The sequence below is a fragment of the Mauremys reevesii genome, linkage group 3 (assembly GCF_016161935.1).
Source record: "Mauremys reevesii isolate NIE-2019 linkage group 3, ASM1616193v1, whole genome shotgun sequence".
NCBI classification, from domain to species: Eukaryota; Metazoa; Chordata; order Testudines; family Geoemydidae; genus Mauremys; species Mauremys reevesii.
In genome coordinates, this window is record NC_052625.1 from 12,366,709 (window position 1) to 12,387,768 (window position 21,060).

General features: G+C 42.0%; 1 protein-coding gene across 12 annotated transcripts in view; it reads right to left on the reverse strand.

The window, feature by feature from the left end:
• Positions 1-21,060, reverse strand: part of TASP1 (taspase 1) — a 150,805-nt gene that overhangs the window by 76,067 nt on the left and 53,678 nt on the right. For 11 of the 12 annotated variants that reach the window (XR_005596833.1, XM_039532158.1, XM_039532159.1 and 8 more), the window contains one exon: positions 20,970-21,048. Coding sequence is in view for 11 of the 12 variants with exons in the window: in XM_039532158.1 (XP_039388092.1) it covers positions 20,970-21,048 (79 nt within the window). In the remaining variant the exon portion in view is untranslated. Of the gene's footprint in view, positions 1-8,038; positions 9,692-20,969; positions 21,049-21,060 lie in introns of those variants that run through there. The other variant, XM_039532160.1, reaches the window with a different exon arrangement.

Genomic DNA, 21,060 nt, shown 5'->3' on the forward strand with positions numbered 1-21,060 from the left:
GTGCCTCAAAGGTTGGTCCTGAGGCCAGATTTGTTCAATATCTTCATTAATGATCTGGAGTATGGCATGGATTGCACCCTCAGCAAGTTTGCAGATGACACTAAACTGGGAGGAGTGGTAGATACACTGGAGGGTAGGGATAGGATACAAAGCGACCTAGACAAACTAGAGGATTGGGCCAAAAGAAATCTGATGAGGTTCAACAAGGACAAGTGCAGAGTCCTGCACTTAGAAAGGAAGAATCCCATGCACTGCTACAGACTAAGGACCAAGTGGCTAGGCAGCAGTTCTGCAGAAAAGGACCTGGAGTTACAGTGGATGAGAATCTGGATATGAATTAACAGTGTGCCCTTGTTGCCAAGAAGGCTAACGGGGCATTTGGGGCTGTATAAGTAGGAGCACTGCCAGCAGATCAAGGGACGTGATCTTTCCCCTCTATTCGGCATTGGTGAGGCCTCATCTGGAGTAATGTGTCCAGTTTTGGGCCCCACTTTACAAGAAGGATGTGGAAAAATTGGAAAGAGTCCAGCGGAGGGCAACAAAAATGATTAGGGGGCTGGAGTACACAATTTATGAGGAGAAGCTGAGGGAACTGGGATTATTTAGTCTGCAGAAGAGAAGAATGAGGGGGGATTTGATAGCTGCTTCCAACTACCTGAAAGACTACCATCCAAAGAGGATGGATCTAGACTGTTCTCAGTGGTAGCAGATGACAGAACAAGGAGTAATGGTCTCAAGTTGCAGTGGGGGAGGTTTAGGTTGGATATTAGGAAACTCTATTTCACTAGGAGAGTGGTGAAGCACTGGAATGGGTTACCTAGAGAGGTGGCGGAATCTCCTTCCTTAGAGGTTTTTAAGGTCAGGCTTGACAAAGCCCTGGCTGGGATGATTTAGTTGGGGATTGGTCCTGCTTTGAGCAGGGGGTTGGACTAGATGACCTCCTGAGGTCCCTTCCAACCCTGATAGTCTATGATTCTATGATCAATTGCAAGCAATAAGTGTCTCAGTTTCTTCAGAACAGCTTGCTAAAAGACATTCTCTGTAGTGGGTGAATGATTAGTTATTATCCCATGTACAACGTTCACATAAACCAATTATCGGTTTTCAAAATTCAGTCACCATCTTTGACTTGCAGTTATTAAACCTGGTATGACTTTAAAGTGCATACAAATTTGAAGTTACTAATTTCCTATGACAAGCATTTGATCTGCTGCATCAAACAATAACTGTTACTGTACCTCACTGATCAGTTTATACTAACCATTAATACTTATGAGCATTGCTACTAATTTAAGCTTCATGTTAGAAACTAGGAATTATACTACAGTCTTTTCTATGCAAAAAAACCTATATAGTAGAATTCTAATGCTTGAAATCACCACAGGAGTATAAAAAACCCAGCACAGCATAAGACGAACAACCCATATTATGTGAGCGCTGTATCTTACAATAATCTTCTATCGATGGAACCAAGATGGCACAGCAAAGGAAGGCCTTCTGCAACACAAGGGCCTCTGAACAGCGTGTCAGAAAGAAATTGTTTTTCTACTTCTTTTGATGGGTTATGCTTTCAAGTCAGGAAATTAGAAACAGGTGTGCCAGAGGGCACACACACATCCATGCACCACACTGAAAAACACGCGTTTTCAATTTTCAGACATGAAAGAGACTCCTGTTGAATGGAAGGAGAAATGAAAATCCAGCTGTTTCTGGAAGCCATATGCAGAGGGCTTAGAGAGCTTTGACAAGTTGCCTAATTCTGTCTAGCTATTGTAAGGTACTGTACCTCAGTAGGAAAGTGTAGAACTTGTTTTAAAGGAAGACTTCAGAATGGAAAATTATACTACTGTGTGTATACCTACAGTCCACCCCACTGCAAATGATGATTATTCTCTTCTTAGAAGCTATTTAGAGACAGACATTTTTTTATTATCTGTTTCATATGCCAGAGCCTAGAACCCTTATGCTTCATTAATTTCATTCTTATTTTTAAAAGTTTGAATAGTAATGGCTAGAGAACAAGTTAGTTGATATGCTGAAATGTTATTAACAAAATCTATCATCTTCACTTTATTTCCAAAAGTGACGAGTAGTTATGTACAATGGAAATGTACAGTACTTGGGCTTTATTTTTAAAAACTCTAGTTGTCATTACCAGCATTTCTAGAAAAAGCTGAAGAACCAATATGCCAATGAAGTTTTAAAAAATAGATGTACGAGTAGTACACTAATACACTACACACAAAAATACATTAAAAACATTACAGTTGCAAAATCTAGCATTCAGACATTAGGAAATGCCAGAATTAATGTTGCTTCTGCAACCTCAATTCAATCCCCTTATATATTACGATACAGTTTTTGTTAATTGTACTCCAGTCAGCCTGCTTCCTCCTCCTGTCTGCACCCCAAAAGAAGGAGCTTTGAGAATAAAAGGAAAGCCTCCCCTCTGCTCAGCACCAAAGAGTCCTAGCTGCCACAAACAGGAACGACAGGGAATGCCTTCTCAGCTCTTGTGGCCTGGGATGGAGCATTCTCAGGGCAGGTCTACACTACAGTCCCCCCTCTCCCCGAGTGACGCAAGTTGTGTGCTATCCACCAATATAGTTTCTGCTTCTCACCGAGGTGGAGTAATTATGCTGACAGGAAAGCGCTCTCCCATCAGCATAGCATGTCTTCACCAGACGTGCAGCTGCGCTGATATAGCACTGTAGTGTAGACTTGCCTTTAGTAAAGATCTTCACCAAATTTAGCTGCCAAACTAAGAAATCTCTACTAAGAGCGTGTGAAGGAGATTCTCAGAAAATGTTAACGGCCAAATTTGGGCAGGTTTCACAAGGATGAAAGGAGGCACATCTGGCACCAGTGCAACCCCTTGCCAAGTCTGAGGTGCCTTCTTCAAAACACAGTAGCACTAGAGCATTTGCATAAGGCAGTTGTAGGAATTCAATGTGGTAAAATAACCTCTTTTCCCCCAACATTGTTCTGAGGAACAGCTGAACAGATTTTATTTAACTTTTTGGAAAAGTTCAACCTGAATCAGATACCTGCATGGAAAGTTTCAGCCCAATTAGCTACGTTTGGAAGAGTTATGGATACTGAAAACAGCATCTTATAATGGAAAATATCGGGCAATCTCAACAATAGGAACCACTACCTGCACTGCCTATAATACCCACCTTAATTTCATTTTCAAGACAATTGTTAGAAAGAACCAAAGTTTAAAATGTATAGAGCCATTTTTTATTAAACCATTTCAGCAGCTAATTTCAGCAGAGCTAAGTAGGAAAAAGCATTACAGCTCAGCATAGATATTCAGCTGAACTTTTCTAGAAAAAAAATGTAACTTGCTAAGTGATATCACTTTTGTCCTATCAGCCCTAAGAAGTTAGGTAAATTACTTTGTGGTTTACAAACCATCCAACTGTAAATTAACATTCTCCTCTTCCACCAAAGGATAAGTTTATCTGTTGTAAAAGTTTAAGTTTTAATTCATGTTATGATTTTAATCTCATTTTACATTCTTGTTCAAAGCAAATTGCATAAGGTGGTCTGAACAGGAACAAGATTAAATCTATTCATTCCTATCCTGGAAAATGGATGGACAATGCCCCTGTTTACCATCACCCAGCCCTGTGAAAGTTACGTCCTTCTATAGAGAGAAACTAGTGAGAAGGACTGGAGTCCGCATTTATTTGTTCATAATACATTGTTAAATAAAGTGCAATTTAAATTCCAAGTGCCCAGATCCAAACCACTGGTGGCATCCAACTACCACCAAGTACTTTTCCAAGACACGCCCATCTAGCATGAACTTTCCTGAAGGCAGTTCAACTCCAGCGCTATGACTAGCATGTACCAAAACTGATCTTCTACTCCATTTCTCCATCTGCTTTCTACAATCTACAGTAAAAGCTTTTTTTAACCGGCATGCTGGGGCAACAGGGGATGCTGGTAAATAAAAATGCCGGTTAACTCAGAGGAAGGGGTTTGGAGTGTGTGGGAGGGGGGCAGGGACATGGGAGGGGCTGCGGGGCATGGGCTCTGGGAGGGAGTTTGGGTCCAGAAGGTGCCTTGGGGCCTGGGTTGGGGCGTGGAAGTGGGCTTGGGGTGCTGGAGGGGGGGCTGCACTCACTTCCGGCAGCTTCTCACAAGCAGCTCCCCATCCCTGCTGCTCCTGGCAGAGGCACAGACAACCAGCTCTGCAAACACGCAGACATGCTGTATCCGTCTGCAGGCACCACTCTCTCCCGCTCCCACAGCTCCCATTGGCCCCCCACAGCTCCCATTGGCCCTCTTCCCCGAGCCGTGAAGTTAGTGCTCGGGGAAGAGGGACAGAGACAGTGTGCTGAAGAGCTGCCTGGCCACGCTTCTGCAAGCAACAGCAAGGACGGGGAGCTGCTTGTGGGGAGCCGCTGGAGGTGAGCACGCCCCCATCTGGTGCCCCAATCCCCTCCCACTCCACAGCCCCCTGCCGGCCCCACACCAACCGCACTATAAACTGGATTTTCAGTGCAGATCAGAAATGCCAGTTTATAGAACTTGCCAGTTGCTGAAGTGCCAGATAAAAGAGCTTTTACTGTATAGCATTTCCAATCTTACAAATAATCTTTGTCTGCTACCAACTTCACCTTCCACAGCCAGTGACCAGTTCCTCTCTGGGAGACCTCAGGGAGATGGCATGTGCAGATTCCACAAAGGCATCCTTGAGAGCAACCTGCATCTCAAGGATGAGAGAATCTGTCTGCAGGCAAGTTTTTCAGAGCATGGTGGTACTGCAGAAAACCTGGAGCTGAACAGTCTTCCTCCAAGAAGCCCAGTTTGACATTACAGTAAAGTTGCCAACTTTCTAATTGCACAACCGAACATCCTTGCCCTGCCCCTTCTCTGAGGATTCAACTCCACTCCCCCACCCCCGCCCTCTGTCGCTCGCTCTCCCCCTCACTCACTTTCACTGGGCTGGGGTAGGGGTGTAGGAGGAGATGAGGGCTCCAACTGGCAGTGCGGGCTTTGGGGTGGGGCTGGGGATGAGGGGTTTGGGGTGCAGGAAGGGGCTTCGGTCGAGCGGTTTGGAATATGGGAGTGGGCTCAGGGCTGGGTGTTTAGGTGCATGAGGGGGTGCAGGTTCCGGCTGGGAGCGTGGGCTCTGGAGTGAGGCTTTGGAGTGCAGGACGGGGCTCTGGGCTTGGGCCGAGGGATTTGGAGTATGGGAGGGGGCTCAGGGCTGGAGTAGGGAGTTGGGGTGCGGGCTCTGAGAGGGAGTTTGGGTATGGAAGGGGGTTCTGACCTGGGGCGGGGGGTTGGGGTGGGGGTGCAGAGTCTGGGAGGGAGTTAAGGTGCGGGACAGGGTTCCAACCTGGGGCAGGGGGTTCAGGGTGCGGGCTCCAGTCGGGTGGCACTTACCTCAGATGGCTCCCACTCAGTGGCACAGCAGGGCTAAGGCAGGCTCCCTGCTGCTCCCAGTAGTGGCTGCCATGTCTAGCCCCCAGGCAGAGGCGGGCTAAGCAGCTCTGCGCGGTGCGCGCTGCCCGCCCCCACAGCTCCCATTGGTCGGGAGCCAATGGGAGCTGCAGAACTGGTGTTGGGGGCAGGGGCAGCACACGGAGCTTCCCTCATCGCACATGCACCGGCCGCTTCCAGGAGTCGTGTGGAGCCAGACAGGGAGCCTGCCTTAGCCCTGCTGTGCCACCGACCAGACTTTTAACAGCCCTGTGAGTGGTGCTGACCAGAGCTGCCAGGGTCCCTTTTTTGACCAGGCATTCCAGTGAAGCAGAGCCTTTTCTAAATATAGCCTCTTGGTTCTCCAGATAAGAAAAGGAGATTGTTTCAGCTCTTTGGTGGAATGCTGATGGTGCACCTGCCATGAACCAGTGCCCTCAAGATCTCACCTCAGTCAGCGCGTTCCAGCTGTCATGTCATCTGGATCGCTTGGTAAACTGGGCTTGTTCAGACATGCCCTCTAATATAGCCAAATATGCAAGATCATACATTTAGGAACAAAGAACGTATATAAGACCTAAAGTCAGAGAGTATTTCAGAATTCAGTTACTATAAAGGTCTTGAGGGTCATAGTGGATAATGAATTGAACACAAGCTCCCAGCACAATCCTGTGGCTCAGAGATTTAACACAATTCTTGGCTGTACAAATAGGGGGACATCAAGTAGAAGCAGGAAGGTAGAGAATAACATTGCCTAGACTACTACTGGAATACTGTGTTTAGCACTCATATTTCCCCCTTTTATAAGATGTTGAAAAATTGGAAAAATAGTATAAGACAGCCACAAGAATGATCAGAGGTCTAGAAAGACTCATTGAGATTTAAGAAACTCGATCTAGTTTATCCAAGAGAAGGTTACGAGGTGACTTGATCATGGTCTGTAAGTACCAAGAGGGGAGAATATTCTGATAGAGGGCTCTTCATAATCTAGCAAAGGCACAACAAGTTTCAATGGTTGAAAGTTGAAACTAGACAAGTTTGAAATAGAAATAAGGCCAAAAAAAACCAAACAAAAAACAAAAAACCTAACAGCAAGAATAATTAACCATTCAAAAATTAGCAAGCAATGTGCTGGTTCTCCACTACTTGAAGTCTTCAAAACAAGACTGGATGACTTTCTGGAAGATATGTTCCAGAAGTTATTGACTCCAGACATGAATTATTGGGTGAAATTCTATGGCCTGTGTTATATGGGAGGTCAGATGAGATCATCATAATGATCCCTTCTGGTCACAAAATATTAAGTATTCAAAAATGTAAAAGCTCTACACTTACCTGCCCTACATCTTAACTTGGATTCTTTTTTTCATTACAAGTGATCGTCACTTATGTAGTTCACCCTAGTTTCTTATTGATTTTGACAGTTACAAGATAGATATTTTCATATAGACACAATTTGTGTAACACATTAGGCATAACAGAGGTTCTTCCTTCATATAACATATGCAAGTTTTCACTTTATGTAGTGATGCAACAAAGGAAAGACATATAAAAGAGATCTAATCTATTTTTTTAAAAGGCATTCAGTCTGGGACACAGACACTAAAATGCTTTCACACCTGGATTGTTACCCAAGTGATTAGCCAATATTCAAGGTTTTGCGGGGTGTTTCTGTTCGGAGGAGAAAATGATGGAGTCAGAATTTCTTTGGTGCAAGCCTGTTTACAAAGTACATATGAAGAGTTCTGTTTTGCTGAACACAGTAGGAATCAAACAGCAGAAATCAGCTTTTGTTCACAGTGCCAAGCCTCTTTCCATTTTACACTCTGCCCAAAAAGCTCTACCTCAGGCCGTGATAACAGCTATTTTCTTGCTGGCTGCTTCTGCCCATAGACATGCACTCCTCCACCAAACAATACACAGACTCATGTGTTTGCATTTAGCCTCCAGCAAAACCCTTTAGCCCACATAGCTCAGCTTCTGACTGGCCTTGCATGTGCCATGTGTTTTGGGCAGTGGCTCCTATTATTTCAGGCATCTTTCTCCAAAAAGGAGCTTAGCTGCTTCTTACTTTTATTCTAAATGAAGGATGGTTATCACTACCACCAGTTTCAACAAGGTTTCACCTCACCCTTCTCATACTGGATAAAATCATGAGTAAAGTTTAACCCTGAGTTTCCTAGGTTTATAATTCCTGATTTTGGGATAATTTATAACATTGTTATAATGTTTTTTACCCTTAAATTACATATAAATACTCTCAATCTTAACTTCATCTTAAAGTAGTTGTCTAGAAATTGGACAAAAAATAGAATTTATATTTTGGAAATCTATAACTACTGTATTTTGTTAAAATACAAGGAATCAAAACAGTTATTTTAAAATATCTCTAAAAAAACCAGACGTGAGATTAGAAAGCTTCTACTTATCTACACACAAACCTATATTGTGAATCAATTTTTTTTTTAAATTATAGTATAACAGTTGAAATAGTTCCATTCTTACAGAAGTTTTACCTATTAGGGCAGAAGACCCAGCCACAAGCAGTGTTTAATATGAAAAGCAATGAACAAATTCTCTGGATCTAAAAGGTGTTCATGAATAATACTGTATCCAATAATTTGACCATTTTCTCCATATAAATCATTTCACCAAAAGTGCCTATTGTAATGGGGCTCTAATCGTAGATATCTGCCTCTGAGAGCAACTGAAATTCAAATTATTCTTTACAAGTATTTCCTTGTAATAATCTAAAATGTCACAATATGTAAGCGTTTTGATAAATTCAACGCCAAAAGCATCCTTGAATAAGTTACTTCACAAAGTACAGATTTCAGTATGTATCATTTACTGATGTTCAACAATTCACAACAATTTTGACAAAATTTGAAATCCCTGATTAATTCAAGAAGCACAAGAGTGTTAATAAATATTTTGCCTTTTGTATTAGGTGTCCTTCATGAGTTCTGCATGCTCACAGCAGTTAATAAAGTCGCAGCACTAAACTACTGGTTATAAATTATTTTTAGCTTTTATGCCCATTGTAAGTAAAGTAAAAGATAAGTAAATTTTCAGTGAAAATGTGGAAGTTTACACAGGCTATCAAATTAATATGCAAAGCAAGCAAAAAGTCTAATTTTCATTCTTGTCCAAATCCTTGGGAAGCAAAAATTCAAAACAAACATCTGCCAATTTACAACTTAGAGCGGATGCAATAAAAAATAAATTAAAAGGTTGTACTATGAAAGCTTTTGCACAGCCACAGAAATCTCTAAAAATTAATTTTATTGAATCCAGACAAAGAATTGTTTTTATAGATGCGTTTAAAACCCTTTACATAAGTTATAAAGAAAAGGAGCCCATTTACATCAGGAGTCTTCTATCTATCTCCCAATAACACATCCAAAAAGGTAAAGTATTAGAAATATTAAGCTAAGTTTGAGTGCTAAATAGCAAAAAATTCATACAAAACTACCACAAAATGAGCAATGACTAGTTAACTTCAAGGAAATAATGAACTGACATGTATAATCTTTAAAATGTTAGCAAAACACTACGGTCATAATACAGACATTTTCACTACAGTAAAATTGTTAGTCTTCTACATTCACTCGTTTCTCCTTCTCTATAAAGGTGGAAGAAAAAGGTAGTTGCACGTCTCAAGAGTGATTCTCTGCAGACAATGAAGAAGTGGCATTAAGAGGGTACCAAGTGAATAATGTGTTGTCCTCCTTGACAACGTGGAGGGAGGGTGAAAGTCACACAAAACAGAGCGAGAAAACAAGGACTTCAAGGAAGCACTGTAAAAAATGAGTGCACACAACTCAAGACACATTAGATCTAATTAGCAGTAGGGCAACAAACTAAAATGATTACTCTTCAGCAGAGTGATTCACCACCACCACCATCACCACCAGGCAATTTTATGTTTGAGAAATCTGGATGAGCTGAGCCCCAGTAGGCTCTTTGAAAGGGAGAAGAGCATGCTATGTATATAACCTTGTCCCTGTGAAAAAGAAGAGTAAGTTTGACATAAAAGCAGTTGTTACTGTAGATGGCACTGGAACAGGACTATAAGCTCAGCTGTCGAGCCTTCTTTCTACTATCTGAGATCATGGTCTTTGATGGGTAGCTTCACCCCCAGCTCACATTCTGTTCTTCTGGGTATTGTAGTAGCAGAGAGTCGCCACAGTGAAAGACTGCCTTGACCACGCTTCTGGTTCACCTGGAATGCTTCCCGTGTCAAGGGGTTCTGTGGAAGTGACACAAATCTGATAAAAAGGACATCCCCTAGCCCCAATTGCTCCTGTGGGAGTTCTGTGCCCAAAAATTAAAAATTCTTTGCCAAAAAGATAAAAGTTCTGCCCACAATATTTTAAAATTCTGGAAATTTTATTTGTCAGTAAATAAATGTGGAGGCTTCAGCACGGCAGCAGGAGCACAGGCTGCATGGAGGTGGGAGATCACCCTGCAGTCCTCCCCGGGGACACATATTTGGTGGTGAGGCTGTACCCGACTCTGACATGGTGCAAGGGCCGGGCCAGCCCCAAAGGTCCATGTCATGGAAGCCCCTCCCTCCTGGGAGTGATTTACCTCTCCACTGGCTGCCCAAAATTATGTGTCCGCACTGCGGGGGAGGGGCACATGACCACTCTTGTGGCTTCCCTTTGCTTCCCCATCAGAAAGTCATTTTTCTGCAGAGAAGCAAAGAAATCAGCACATGATATGAATTCTGCCCACACCCAGTGGCACAGAATTCCCCCCAGAGTAAAAAATGTATACTTGTCACGAGGCCAAAAACTCAGCAAGATTCATCCTATGGCAGCAAGCTCCACAATACAAAGAGAGAGGGGACGTATTTATGGATAAGACTATCCAGGGAATTAGGAGCACTTCCAAACAGATGTGGGGTAATCTGCCTTCCACAGTTTTTGCACCTTCCTCTGAAGCATCTGGTGCTTGCCACTGTTGGAGACTAGATTCTGAACTAGATGAACTGCAGTCTAAACCAGTATGGCAGTTATGCTCAAAGATGTGCAGAGCCACTGCTGCCAGGCCAGCTCTCCCAGAGACTGCTGCTCTTGGACAACTCACTTGGAGGAGTGCCTCACAAAGTCCCTTGCTTTGCACAAGTAATGCGGCTGCTTTGCACAAGTAATGCAAAGTGACCAGAATGTACAAGTGGATTTCACCCCTGATCATGAGGCACAGCCTCCCCGAAGAAAGCTGAACAATGCCTTTGAGAATACTGTAAAATGAAGCCCTCTATTTTTACCCATAGAATGGGAAAGCACTGACAGCTTTGATTATGGTACTTTGGTGGAAAAGCTGGTAGTAGCTTTCCCACCAAAAGTGATTCAATCCCTAGAGGAAGAGACTATAAAATGTATGTGTGACTTTTCACTCCATATTCTTTGTGAAAATATGCTTATGATATGAATATTACATAACAGATATACTTTATGCAAACTGGCTCATGTAAGATATCATTGGAAAGTTTATGATTTACTGAACGTGATTATCCAATTTGTATGCCTGTATCATTTCTGTATCTGAAGTTAGGAATATTGACTATATATCTGTATTTCAAATGTTACTTTGGGCATCACCCACAACTACCCCTTCAAGTACAACAATGGAAAAGCCAGACAGGGCTAATGGGCCATTAGCAAAGACAATGGACTGTGAAAGAGCTTAGTCTTCCTGTGGATGCTCCAGACAGCTGCCACAGCCCTGGAGAGACATGGGTCTGAGTCATCTGGTACTGGCACCCACCCGTTGGAATGCCAGTGTTCTTCCACTGGGAGACAAAGGATTCCTGCCATACACAAGAGCTAGATAAGGCAGGGGAGTGACATCGTGGTGGTTCTCCTCTGCCTCCCTGCCCAAAGAGACACTGGGAAACACCTGGAAGCAAGAACTGAACTGGGGGGAGAAGGGTTGAGCCCAAGCTGGAAGGGCATCTAGCTTGTGAGTAATAATACCTGAGGTCTCAAGCTGGAGACCAGTGCAGCTGCCTTTCGAGACTTTCTGTAACCTGACTGCAACAATATCTAGGGTGAGAAATTACTATTTGTAATCAATTTCTTTATGAAACACACTTCATATGTGTGGTTTATTTGCTTAGTAATCTGCTGTGTTCTGTTTGCTCTCTCTTTAACCACTTAAAATCGGCCTTTTATAGTTCATAAAATTTGTTTTGTTTATGATTAAACCCAGTTTCTGTCATTTCTAACTGCGGGGGCAGGCAACACAAGAAGTTGTCAAGTATCAGAGGGGTAGCCGTGTTAGTCTGGATCTGTAAAAGCAACAAAAGAGATGTGGCACCTTTTATAAGACTAACAGACGTTGCATGATGAGCTTGAATGGAATACCCCACTTCTTCATGCAAGTGGTGGAAAGAAATTTCAGGGGCATATTATATAATAGCAGCAAGCAAGCTAGAGAAGATTAGGTTAGTTCAATCAGGGAGGATGGGGCCCAGTTGCAGCAGTTGTGAAAGGAAAAGAGGGGAGGAGAAACTGGTGTATCTGGCATTGTAAGCCATTCACAGTCTTTGTTGAATGATGAGTGTCAAATTGCTGATTGCAGATGAACTGGAGCTCAGTTTCTTTCTCTTCTTTCTTTTTTGTTTTTTTTTTTTTTTGGCTGCCACCCCAAAGTGTGATTAGGAGGTTGGGAGGTTTCAAGTGTTCTCCATTCTCATTTTTGTATTATATATTTTGTGTCCCTTTATCCTTTTCATTTATTTTTTCCCTTTTAGACTGATGTAGTTTGGCGAGGCAGCATGGCTGGCAGGCATTGCATTATGCATATGGCATATATTATTTGTGATGGGTGTGCGGTGAGGTGAAGTGGTGATGATGTGTGTGATCTGGGTGGTTATGTGGTGTGGTGTTGTTGACGGGTGTGTGTGGTGGTGGGGTGAATGAATGAACCGGTGTGGGTGTGGTGGTGTGGTGTTGTGATGTGTGTGTGTGTGGGGATGGTTGGCATTGCATTGGCTTGCTTGTTTGGTGGGGCATTTGGGGGGGCTGGGTTACTAGTTGCTGGTGCTGGTGTGGGTGAGGTTTGCAGTTGCTGGTAGGTTGGGGGGGGCAGTTGGGGGCCTGGCCTGCCTGGCCCCAGTGGGGTGGGCCCCTGGTGCCTGGGCCTGTGGGATCATTTGATGATGATGATGGATGGGTGGATGGGGTGTTTGGGGGGGTTTTTAGGTGGGTGTTGTAGTGGCCATGGGGTTTGTGGTTTTGTTCTTTCTGTTGTTTGTCTTGCTGTAGCTGTTTTTCTGTCTCTCTGTCTGGGTCTTTGTCTCTCTTTGTCCGTTGGTTTTGTTGTGGTTTCTGGGTTTTTGAGAATGTGGGGTGCTTTGTGTAGGTTGTGGTGGTCTGTGGTGTTGTTAGAGATGGGGGATCTGGGTGTGTGTGGCTGCTGGGCTGCTGGGGATGGAGGAGGCCGGGTAGGGGTGGGGAGGAGAGGGTGGTGTAGGTGGGGTGTGTGGTGGGTGGTTTTAATATGGGGTGGGTGTATTTGTGTCAAGTGGTCCATTTGGGTAGTGGTGGTTGGGGTGGGTTGGGGGATGGTGATGGTGGTGGTGGTGTTGGTTGATGTGGTGGGGGGATGTGGAAATGTGATCCAAATGAATTTTATGTCTCTAGGGGGGTGGGAATGATGGAGATGAATGTCATCAGGAAGGCGTAGGTAGAGGAAGGGTGAGAAGGGCCATATATTGAGGGGCCAAGTGGTCCCATAGCCACATATATTCCATGTAATTATTGTCATCCAATTTGAGATAGTGATATATGAGTAAAATATATAGTAGTTAGTCAACCTCAGCTGTGCTGTGGCATCAGGATAGTGAGGAGTTCAGCAGTGTCAGCAGCAGCAGTCATGTTGTGGTGATGTGTCCTAGCCAGGATGATGTTCAGCGTGTGGGATGTTGGATCCATGGGTGCCTGGGTGGTATTTGTACTTCCAGCACAGTGGATGGTGGATGGCAGAGTGCCATAGGCATTCAAGGAGATGGTGGCACCAGTGGAACCAGCAGGAGCACACCACATAGCAGCACCTGCAAGCACACATGCACCCATGCAACCAACCACACACCACTCACACTCAACCACAAACCTACACCATCAACAACACCACCCACACCACACCACCAGCAACACACACCAGCCACACCATCACCACACCATCACCCATCACCCCACCATTCACCTGCACCATCACCAATGTAATATATGCCATATATGCCATCATATGCCAGCAATGCCCATCCAGGACAGGCCAAAATGGACAGAAATATAAAAAAGGAATAAAAGATGGACAGGATAAACACACAATAATCATATATAAGGCCCTGAAATAACAAAAACACTTCAATAAACTTCAGACACAATGAAACTTCTTAGAGAAGCCTGAAAAAAAAAACTCTGGAACCAACAAAGAGAGAAACTGCTGAGCTCTCATCAAAGTGCAGACACCATCAGCTCAGGAAAAAACACAACACTGGCACTCAACTAAACAATTACAGAACCAGTTCCTCCTTGGAACAGAACCACACTCTCAACTGAAGCTTCACCTCATGATTGAACTAACCTCCCCTCTCTAGCTTGCTAGCTTGCTTATATAAATTTTGCAAATGCTTTATTGCCCTGCCCTTGGAAGCTCATGCTGCAAAGCTAGGTCTAAAAAATGTCTGTGCTGCAAAATGTCTGTTCTGCTAGTGTTTGCCAGTTTACAAGAAGTTGTGCACACCTTCCTCCACATTGAGGGAGGAGGCGGATTTCATAATATACCTTTGGGTCAGCACTCCAAGGGAGGTGGACACCTAGTGCTGGGGCAAATCCCTTAATCTGAGGCTTCCCAGAGCTGATCTCAGAGTCTGTGTCGTTCTGCAGTTGGGTGTGGCCCTGCCTGTGTCTGTGCTGGAGGTGGCTTAATAGCCTGGCTCAGCAAGACAGGTAAACAGGGTGCAGGCTGGCAGAACAATCAGGCTCAGCGGTATCACAGTATGGACGATCATTCTTCACGTCAATTCAGTTTTTACCCTCTGTGCTTCCCAGTCAGTAATTAATGTTGCTTACTACAGATCTTGGTCACACTTGAACCAGTAATGTAGAGATGAAATGCTGTGTGCATCTTTAAGTGATTTAGTCTCACCTTTCCTACCTCACAAGACATTATGATTTTCACCACTTGATTGGTCAGATGGTCAGTTCTGTTTCAGAAAAGAAATCTTGGTAAAAGCTTTTAAGCATTTCCATATGACGAAATCCATATGTTGCTATACTTATTGGAATGTTTAGTCTGATGAAGGGAAAGTCTTATCACACAAGGTTACATTTTTAATTCTATAACAATACTATGGACATGAATGGTTAAACAAGAGCATAATGCAGGAGATGATAATAGTTTTATAACGCTTCCATTTCTAATTCCCAGCAATGTCACCCCCTACATTATGCCAACCTCTTCAAATTCAGCAAGGGGGGAGAGGTGTTACAGTGCATGAGGCAATATGGGTTAGTTAATGTCTTGAAAGTCTATTTTAAATGTTATCCCTGTCATATTGTTCACAAATTAATCATGCAAATTAAATGAAAGACCTTTTAAGGTCATTTAGTTCATCCTTTTGCTAATCATGATTACTCATTACAGTAATTAGTCCAGTCTCTTTTTAAATGTATCAGGTGATAGCACTTCATTAAATTTCCATTAGGAGATTGTCCCACTGTCTGAGCTCTGACTTTCAAGAACGTTTTCCTAGTATTTCAGGCAATATTTCAATTTTTTCCCCCTAGTGCAATATCCTCTATCACTAAGTAAATTCCTTCCCTTCCTTGGTGATTTCACCCTTCAAATACTTGCATGTGGTTATGTCGCTTTTCCCTTCACCTAGTGAAGCCACACATTTAGCATTTTTAATCTTTCCTCTATTCAGTCTCTACAGCTCCCTAATCAGTTTTGTTGTTCACATTGTTGGCTGAGCATATTTTAAACAAGAGTCAGACCTGAATACCTAAAACACATTACATTAAAAAATAAAGCTTATGAGCTTCTGAAAATGGAAAAAGAATGGTATAGATTACAAGAGTTCTGACTTCCTGTCAACATTTCTATCACACACACAAAAAGTTTATAGGAAAACCAGAAAAAAAGAGATTAAACACTACTACCCTGAATTTCAAATCATTTAGTGACCAGATGGCTAAGCTTCACAGACCATCAGCAGTCTATTTCAATTAGCTGGAATTGCAATTAATGTAATGTCATACAAACTAGGACTAATAGATTTGAAGCAAGAAAAATAATATACTTATAAATAGCCATTAAAGTATTTACCACTATAAAAAAATGGTACCAGCATTAAATAAAAAACTTATTTAAGGCAGTCATTAAATCTAGACATCTTCTTAAGTGTATCAGGATGTTTGCTTGCATAGGCTTCAACAAACCCATCTGACTATTGTAAAGAATAATTTAAGAAAATTAAATAAAGCTGCCCTCCGATTTTTCATCAAAACAACCTCCAACTTTAGAAACATGCTTACTAACAATTATGGCCCCAATCCTGCAAACACTTAAACACATGAGTATTTCCATCTAGTTCAATGGGACTATTCGTGTGCATATGCATTTATTAACTTGAGATCAACTCCATGGTCCTTGAGCAGAGAAATTTTCTCATACCGTTGCCTTCAAGGGGACACTTTCTTAAATTTACAGGAATACAAATTTTCGATACTGTAAGCCTGCCATCAGGCAACATGCTTTTATCAAGCATGTCCTTGGGCTGTGATCTTGTAGCCAGGCCCAACCTTGCCTGTGATGTACCATTAGATATTTGATAATGATTTCCATGTTGACAATTCAATAAATAGTACTTTTCCTTCAGAGTCAGAGTTTGATCAATATCCCATTATAGCTACCAACCTAGACTCCCTCTCTTTTTATTTGGGTAAGTTCTTCCTTTTCTGTTCTAAATTGTTCACATTTTAGCTGGTACCACAAGACCTAATGCTTTCAGACCCCATGTGGGTGCATTTTGATGCTAGGTGGAAAGATCTACAGATTTTTTTTCTTTGGTTTATTTGTAAAAGTCGCTGCACTGTACAATATATACTAATAAGAAGATACAAGATCTTTATCCAAAAAAAGTCCTAGAATTCAGTTGAGAGGGGGAATACTAAAAAGTCCCAGGCAGCAAATTATATTACTATTAGATTGGGGTGACAAGGCCAGTGGAGTAGATTTTAGCAGATGAGTGCATTACTACACTAACATCTAGAGCAGGGGCAGGCAAACTTTTTGGCCAGAGGGCCGCATCGAGTTTCAGAACTTGTATGGAGGGCCGGTTAGGGGAGGCTGTGCCTCATAGATTTGGACCGCTGGTGATTCTAAATCAACCCATAAAAATGTTCCCAGATCTGGCAATCTCAGTCCTTAGAAAATGAAAGGAATTGCACCAGATAACCACACTTGTTTTTTTTTAAATATTGTTTTTCCTAGCAAGTCGGCTTTCCCATTTAGACTTTCCTTTAAATGGAAAGCCAGACGGGTCTTTCAGATTCAAAGGAGAGAAATAGATACTTATAGATATGGGACTAGAGAAATCAGTTCAGGAACAAAGAAACTGGACCTACATGTCACCGAACAACTGGGAAAACAAGGACCAAGGAGAGCAATCAAAAAAGATGCATCACCAAAACAACAGGGCTGACCTGAGAGAGATGTAGTAGACCAAATACAGAACAAGACTGGAATATGGGTTAAGGCATCAATCTACCAATTTTATACAGTTATAAAGAGAAGGTTAACCGGAAACTGGGTTGTATAGCACCAAAAATACTTCATATGGATACAGTATAGTTAATGAGCATAACATTATTTAAGGCTGTGGTTCGTAGTATTCAATGAACAAAGTTAACAGTACAGTGGAGACCCAGCTCTCCCTTTGTGATGGAAATTAAGAGTTATATAATCCTGAGTTGTATATTTTCCACCCTAATTGACCCTTTTCCAATGATTATCAAACATTCTAATACTTAAGTCAATCTTATAATGGCCTGTTATAATATATGCACTTAAGACAGACCATGCCTTCTAAACAGACTCCTCTCACCAGCAGGCAACCAGAAGACCCTTGAAAGAAGGCTCCCACAGATAGCAGGAACTAGACAAAAACAGTGGCAAGGAACAGGAACAGCGGTTAAATGCTGCTAAGTTTTAACAGAAGAGATCACGTGATCTATTTATGTAATTCAATATATCGTTTGACTTGCCAGATGAAGAAAGAAGTCTATCAGCTCAAGCCAACACAGCAAAATTGGAAAGGAGAACTGTGGCACTCTGCACCTAAAAGCAGCGCTCTGGAATCCCAATATTCACCACTGTCATGTAATTATGATAGGTTTCATACAAAGTTTGCCATGTAAGATATCATATTGAAGGTCAGGTTCTGCTGAAACCCATTGTTCTACCAAAATATGTATATCGCTAGTGAGCATCGGGTTATGAGATTTTGCTGTACGGTTGTTACTGAAATATGCTGTAAGCTTGCTAGTGACATACAAAGAAGGCAAACCTCTCCGAGGAGGTGCTCAGCGACCATTAATCAACAGGGAAGTTGTAACCAAGGGATTTATAATTCAATGAACGTTGCCCAAGCACCACAAAACGAGGACTGCTCAACTCTATGACTCAGTTGCACAAGACCACACCAGGGGGATTGCTTAATCCAGTGACTCAGCAAAGCCCACCAGAACTGGACTGGGTAATGAACTTACCCTGGTCAGGCTTCTGACCAGGGCAAGACGGTACAGCTCTGGGGTGCAAGGCTGGGGAGAATAGGCTGGTGCCTTTTTCTGTGTGATTCATGAGTGGCTTTGTGAGCATTCATGCAACCTAGCTAGGTGTGGGGCTCCACATGCTGCTGTGCTGAGTGATAACAGTGCCTGAAGGAGTTTGCTGCTTGTCACTAGCAAAACATTGTAGAGATTTTGGGTATGTCTACACTGCACTATAAACTCAGGCCTGTGGGACCTGGGCTTATGGACTTGGTGTTTCCAAGCCAATGCTTGAATACACACACTGCTTTGTAAACCTGGGCTTACAATTGCTGGACCCGGGTATCACAGTTGTGTAAATATGTCCATACTGCACTTGATAGACCTTCTGACTTGGGCCTGCAATTTGAGCTATATCCAGGCTGCAAAATGAGAGTCTGATACACAGTGGGATTTGGGCTCTGATCTACTCCCCTACCAGGATTTTAGGCCTGAGCCTTAGTGCTTGTTGACTCAACTTTTGTGTGGACTGACTTGTGTATGGAAAGAAGTGGGGCTTGGGCTCAAACCTGAGTTAGAGCCCAGGCTTAATGTGTGCACAACCACTGGAGCTGAATAACTCCCCAGTGAAAGATTGTTATTTTGGATGCTATCAAAACAGAAAATAAGTTCCATTTTGATACTAATGATAAAGGCCAAATATCCCAGAGGAAAAAAGAAAAGTAAGCAGATAAAACAAAATTAATAAGAGACTGACAGGACGCAAGCTTTGCATAAAAGAGTCTAGAAGCACATTAATACACCTCCGATTCTGAGGGCAACTAAATGCCATACTTATAGAGAAAACTGAAGAGGCTCTCAAGCTGGCTGAAAACAGGTATTATAAAGGATGTGGGAGACGAAGGCTAATAAGCTGCTTATAAATTGAGACAAGAGAAGGAAAAAATTAAAAAATGCCAAAGGAGTAGTAAGTTTTAAGACCTGAGAGATTGCTGAAGAACTGAGGAGGTTCTATACAGTTCTTCATGCCTTCATACTATGACAAGCCTACAGGAAAAATTATTGAATATATATATTAGAGAGGTTAACATGCCAAAGTTAGCTCAGTAACAGTTAACAGATTGGAAAGATCAGTAGAGACAGAGAAAGCTACAAATTTAATTAAATTAATGCCAACACCAATCCCCAGGACCAGACAGGTTTTCAGCAGAGTTTTATCAGGTGAAGTCACATCACTGCAGACAAGCCAGATACAATGATTTTTGTAGGGAGTAAGGAGATTCCCAATACAATGAAAGGGGTAGATGACATAATACTAAAAGCACAAAAAGACAAGCTGCTATGTGGCTTGTTAAGGCCAATCTTGCTTCTTAATATAGACATGAACATATTTTCAAAGTCTCTTGCCAGAATAGAAGCAGTCCTTCGTCAGTTAATACAAATTAGTTAAATAGGTTCCACATGCAATAGACAACCGAATAACATTAGAATATCAGGATTGTTTAATAATATACAGAACAAAAAACTGAAGGCCTGTGCTATTCTTAGGCACGGAAATGGCATTTGATAGAGCAGAGTAGCCTTTCCTAACAAGCAATGCTATTGGAAATGGGTTTTGAAGTCATTATAAAAAAAAACATGGATAAATATGACTCTCCCTCAGATAAAACAGGAGCGAATGAGGGTATATGCCCAAGAATTTCAATTACCAGAGGAACCAAATGAGGTTGTCCTCTATTCCTTTTGTTATTTGCTCTCTTTATTTAACCCCGGCTCAAAACATAAGCCAGAAGAGCAAGTTAAAATGAATAAAACTGAACTTATTGTTGTGCTGTATGAAGACTGTGCAATGCTAATCATTACCAACCCAGTGCAATCTATGACACATTCTCAAGGTAATTAATTCAGAGGTATATTAGCCTATACAATTATATTAAATCTGAAATTAGATCTAAGGATGGAAAGATCTATGGTTTAACAGCTGCACAATACCTTGTTTGCTTAAATTATACAAATTCTGAAGTATTTAGGAGTCAATATTTCTCCTAACTTCAAATCAGCTACACGAAATGAACTTTCCTCCCATTATTTTGAAACTGAAAAGTTTGTTGGATTGGAAAACACTACATTTGTCTTGGCCACATAGCAACAGTAAAGAACTGTTGCCAAAAAGGTTTCCTACTTCAGGTCCTATCAATATGTACATCAAGAAGAATATGGAAATTCAAACAGGAGTTACATTAGTATTAGACAAGAAACATATATCCACGCTGGAAGGGGAATTGGCAATACCAAATTTACTAAATTATTATCGGGGCACTATTTGCATTTAACACATCAAAACCCATGTAGGAAGCCTAGGTTTCAGGAGATGATTAACAAGGACAGAAAATCTCACTAAAGAAAAGGGAAACCAAAAGGGGCTGACTACCAGATGGTGCAACAAATTGTTACTGATGGATTGAAATATAGCTAAGAAGGTGAGCAGCCACAAATGGATTGTTTAAGGATAACAAAACACAGACTCTGAATAAGTTTGTCTAAAACTTCCATAAACATGTTAACAAAGGCTCTTTGGTAGTTAATGACACTGAATTCACTGGCTTGAAGAACACACCTTCTGGTATGCTACCGCACGAGTCTTAAGATTTTAATTCACTATACATTAAATAACTTGTTTTGAATTTTTAAATGAAAGAAAGTTGAACGGCAGTTCAAAATATTCACAAAAGTAGCAAATACCTGAAGTACTCACAGCTGTGGAATAAGGATTATGAACTCCAATATTTTCAGCCCAGCAGCCACATCCATAAAGAGCTGCCTGAGAAGATAA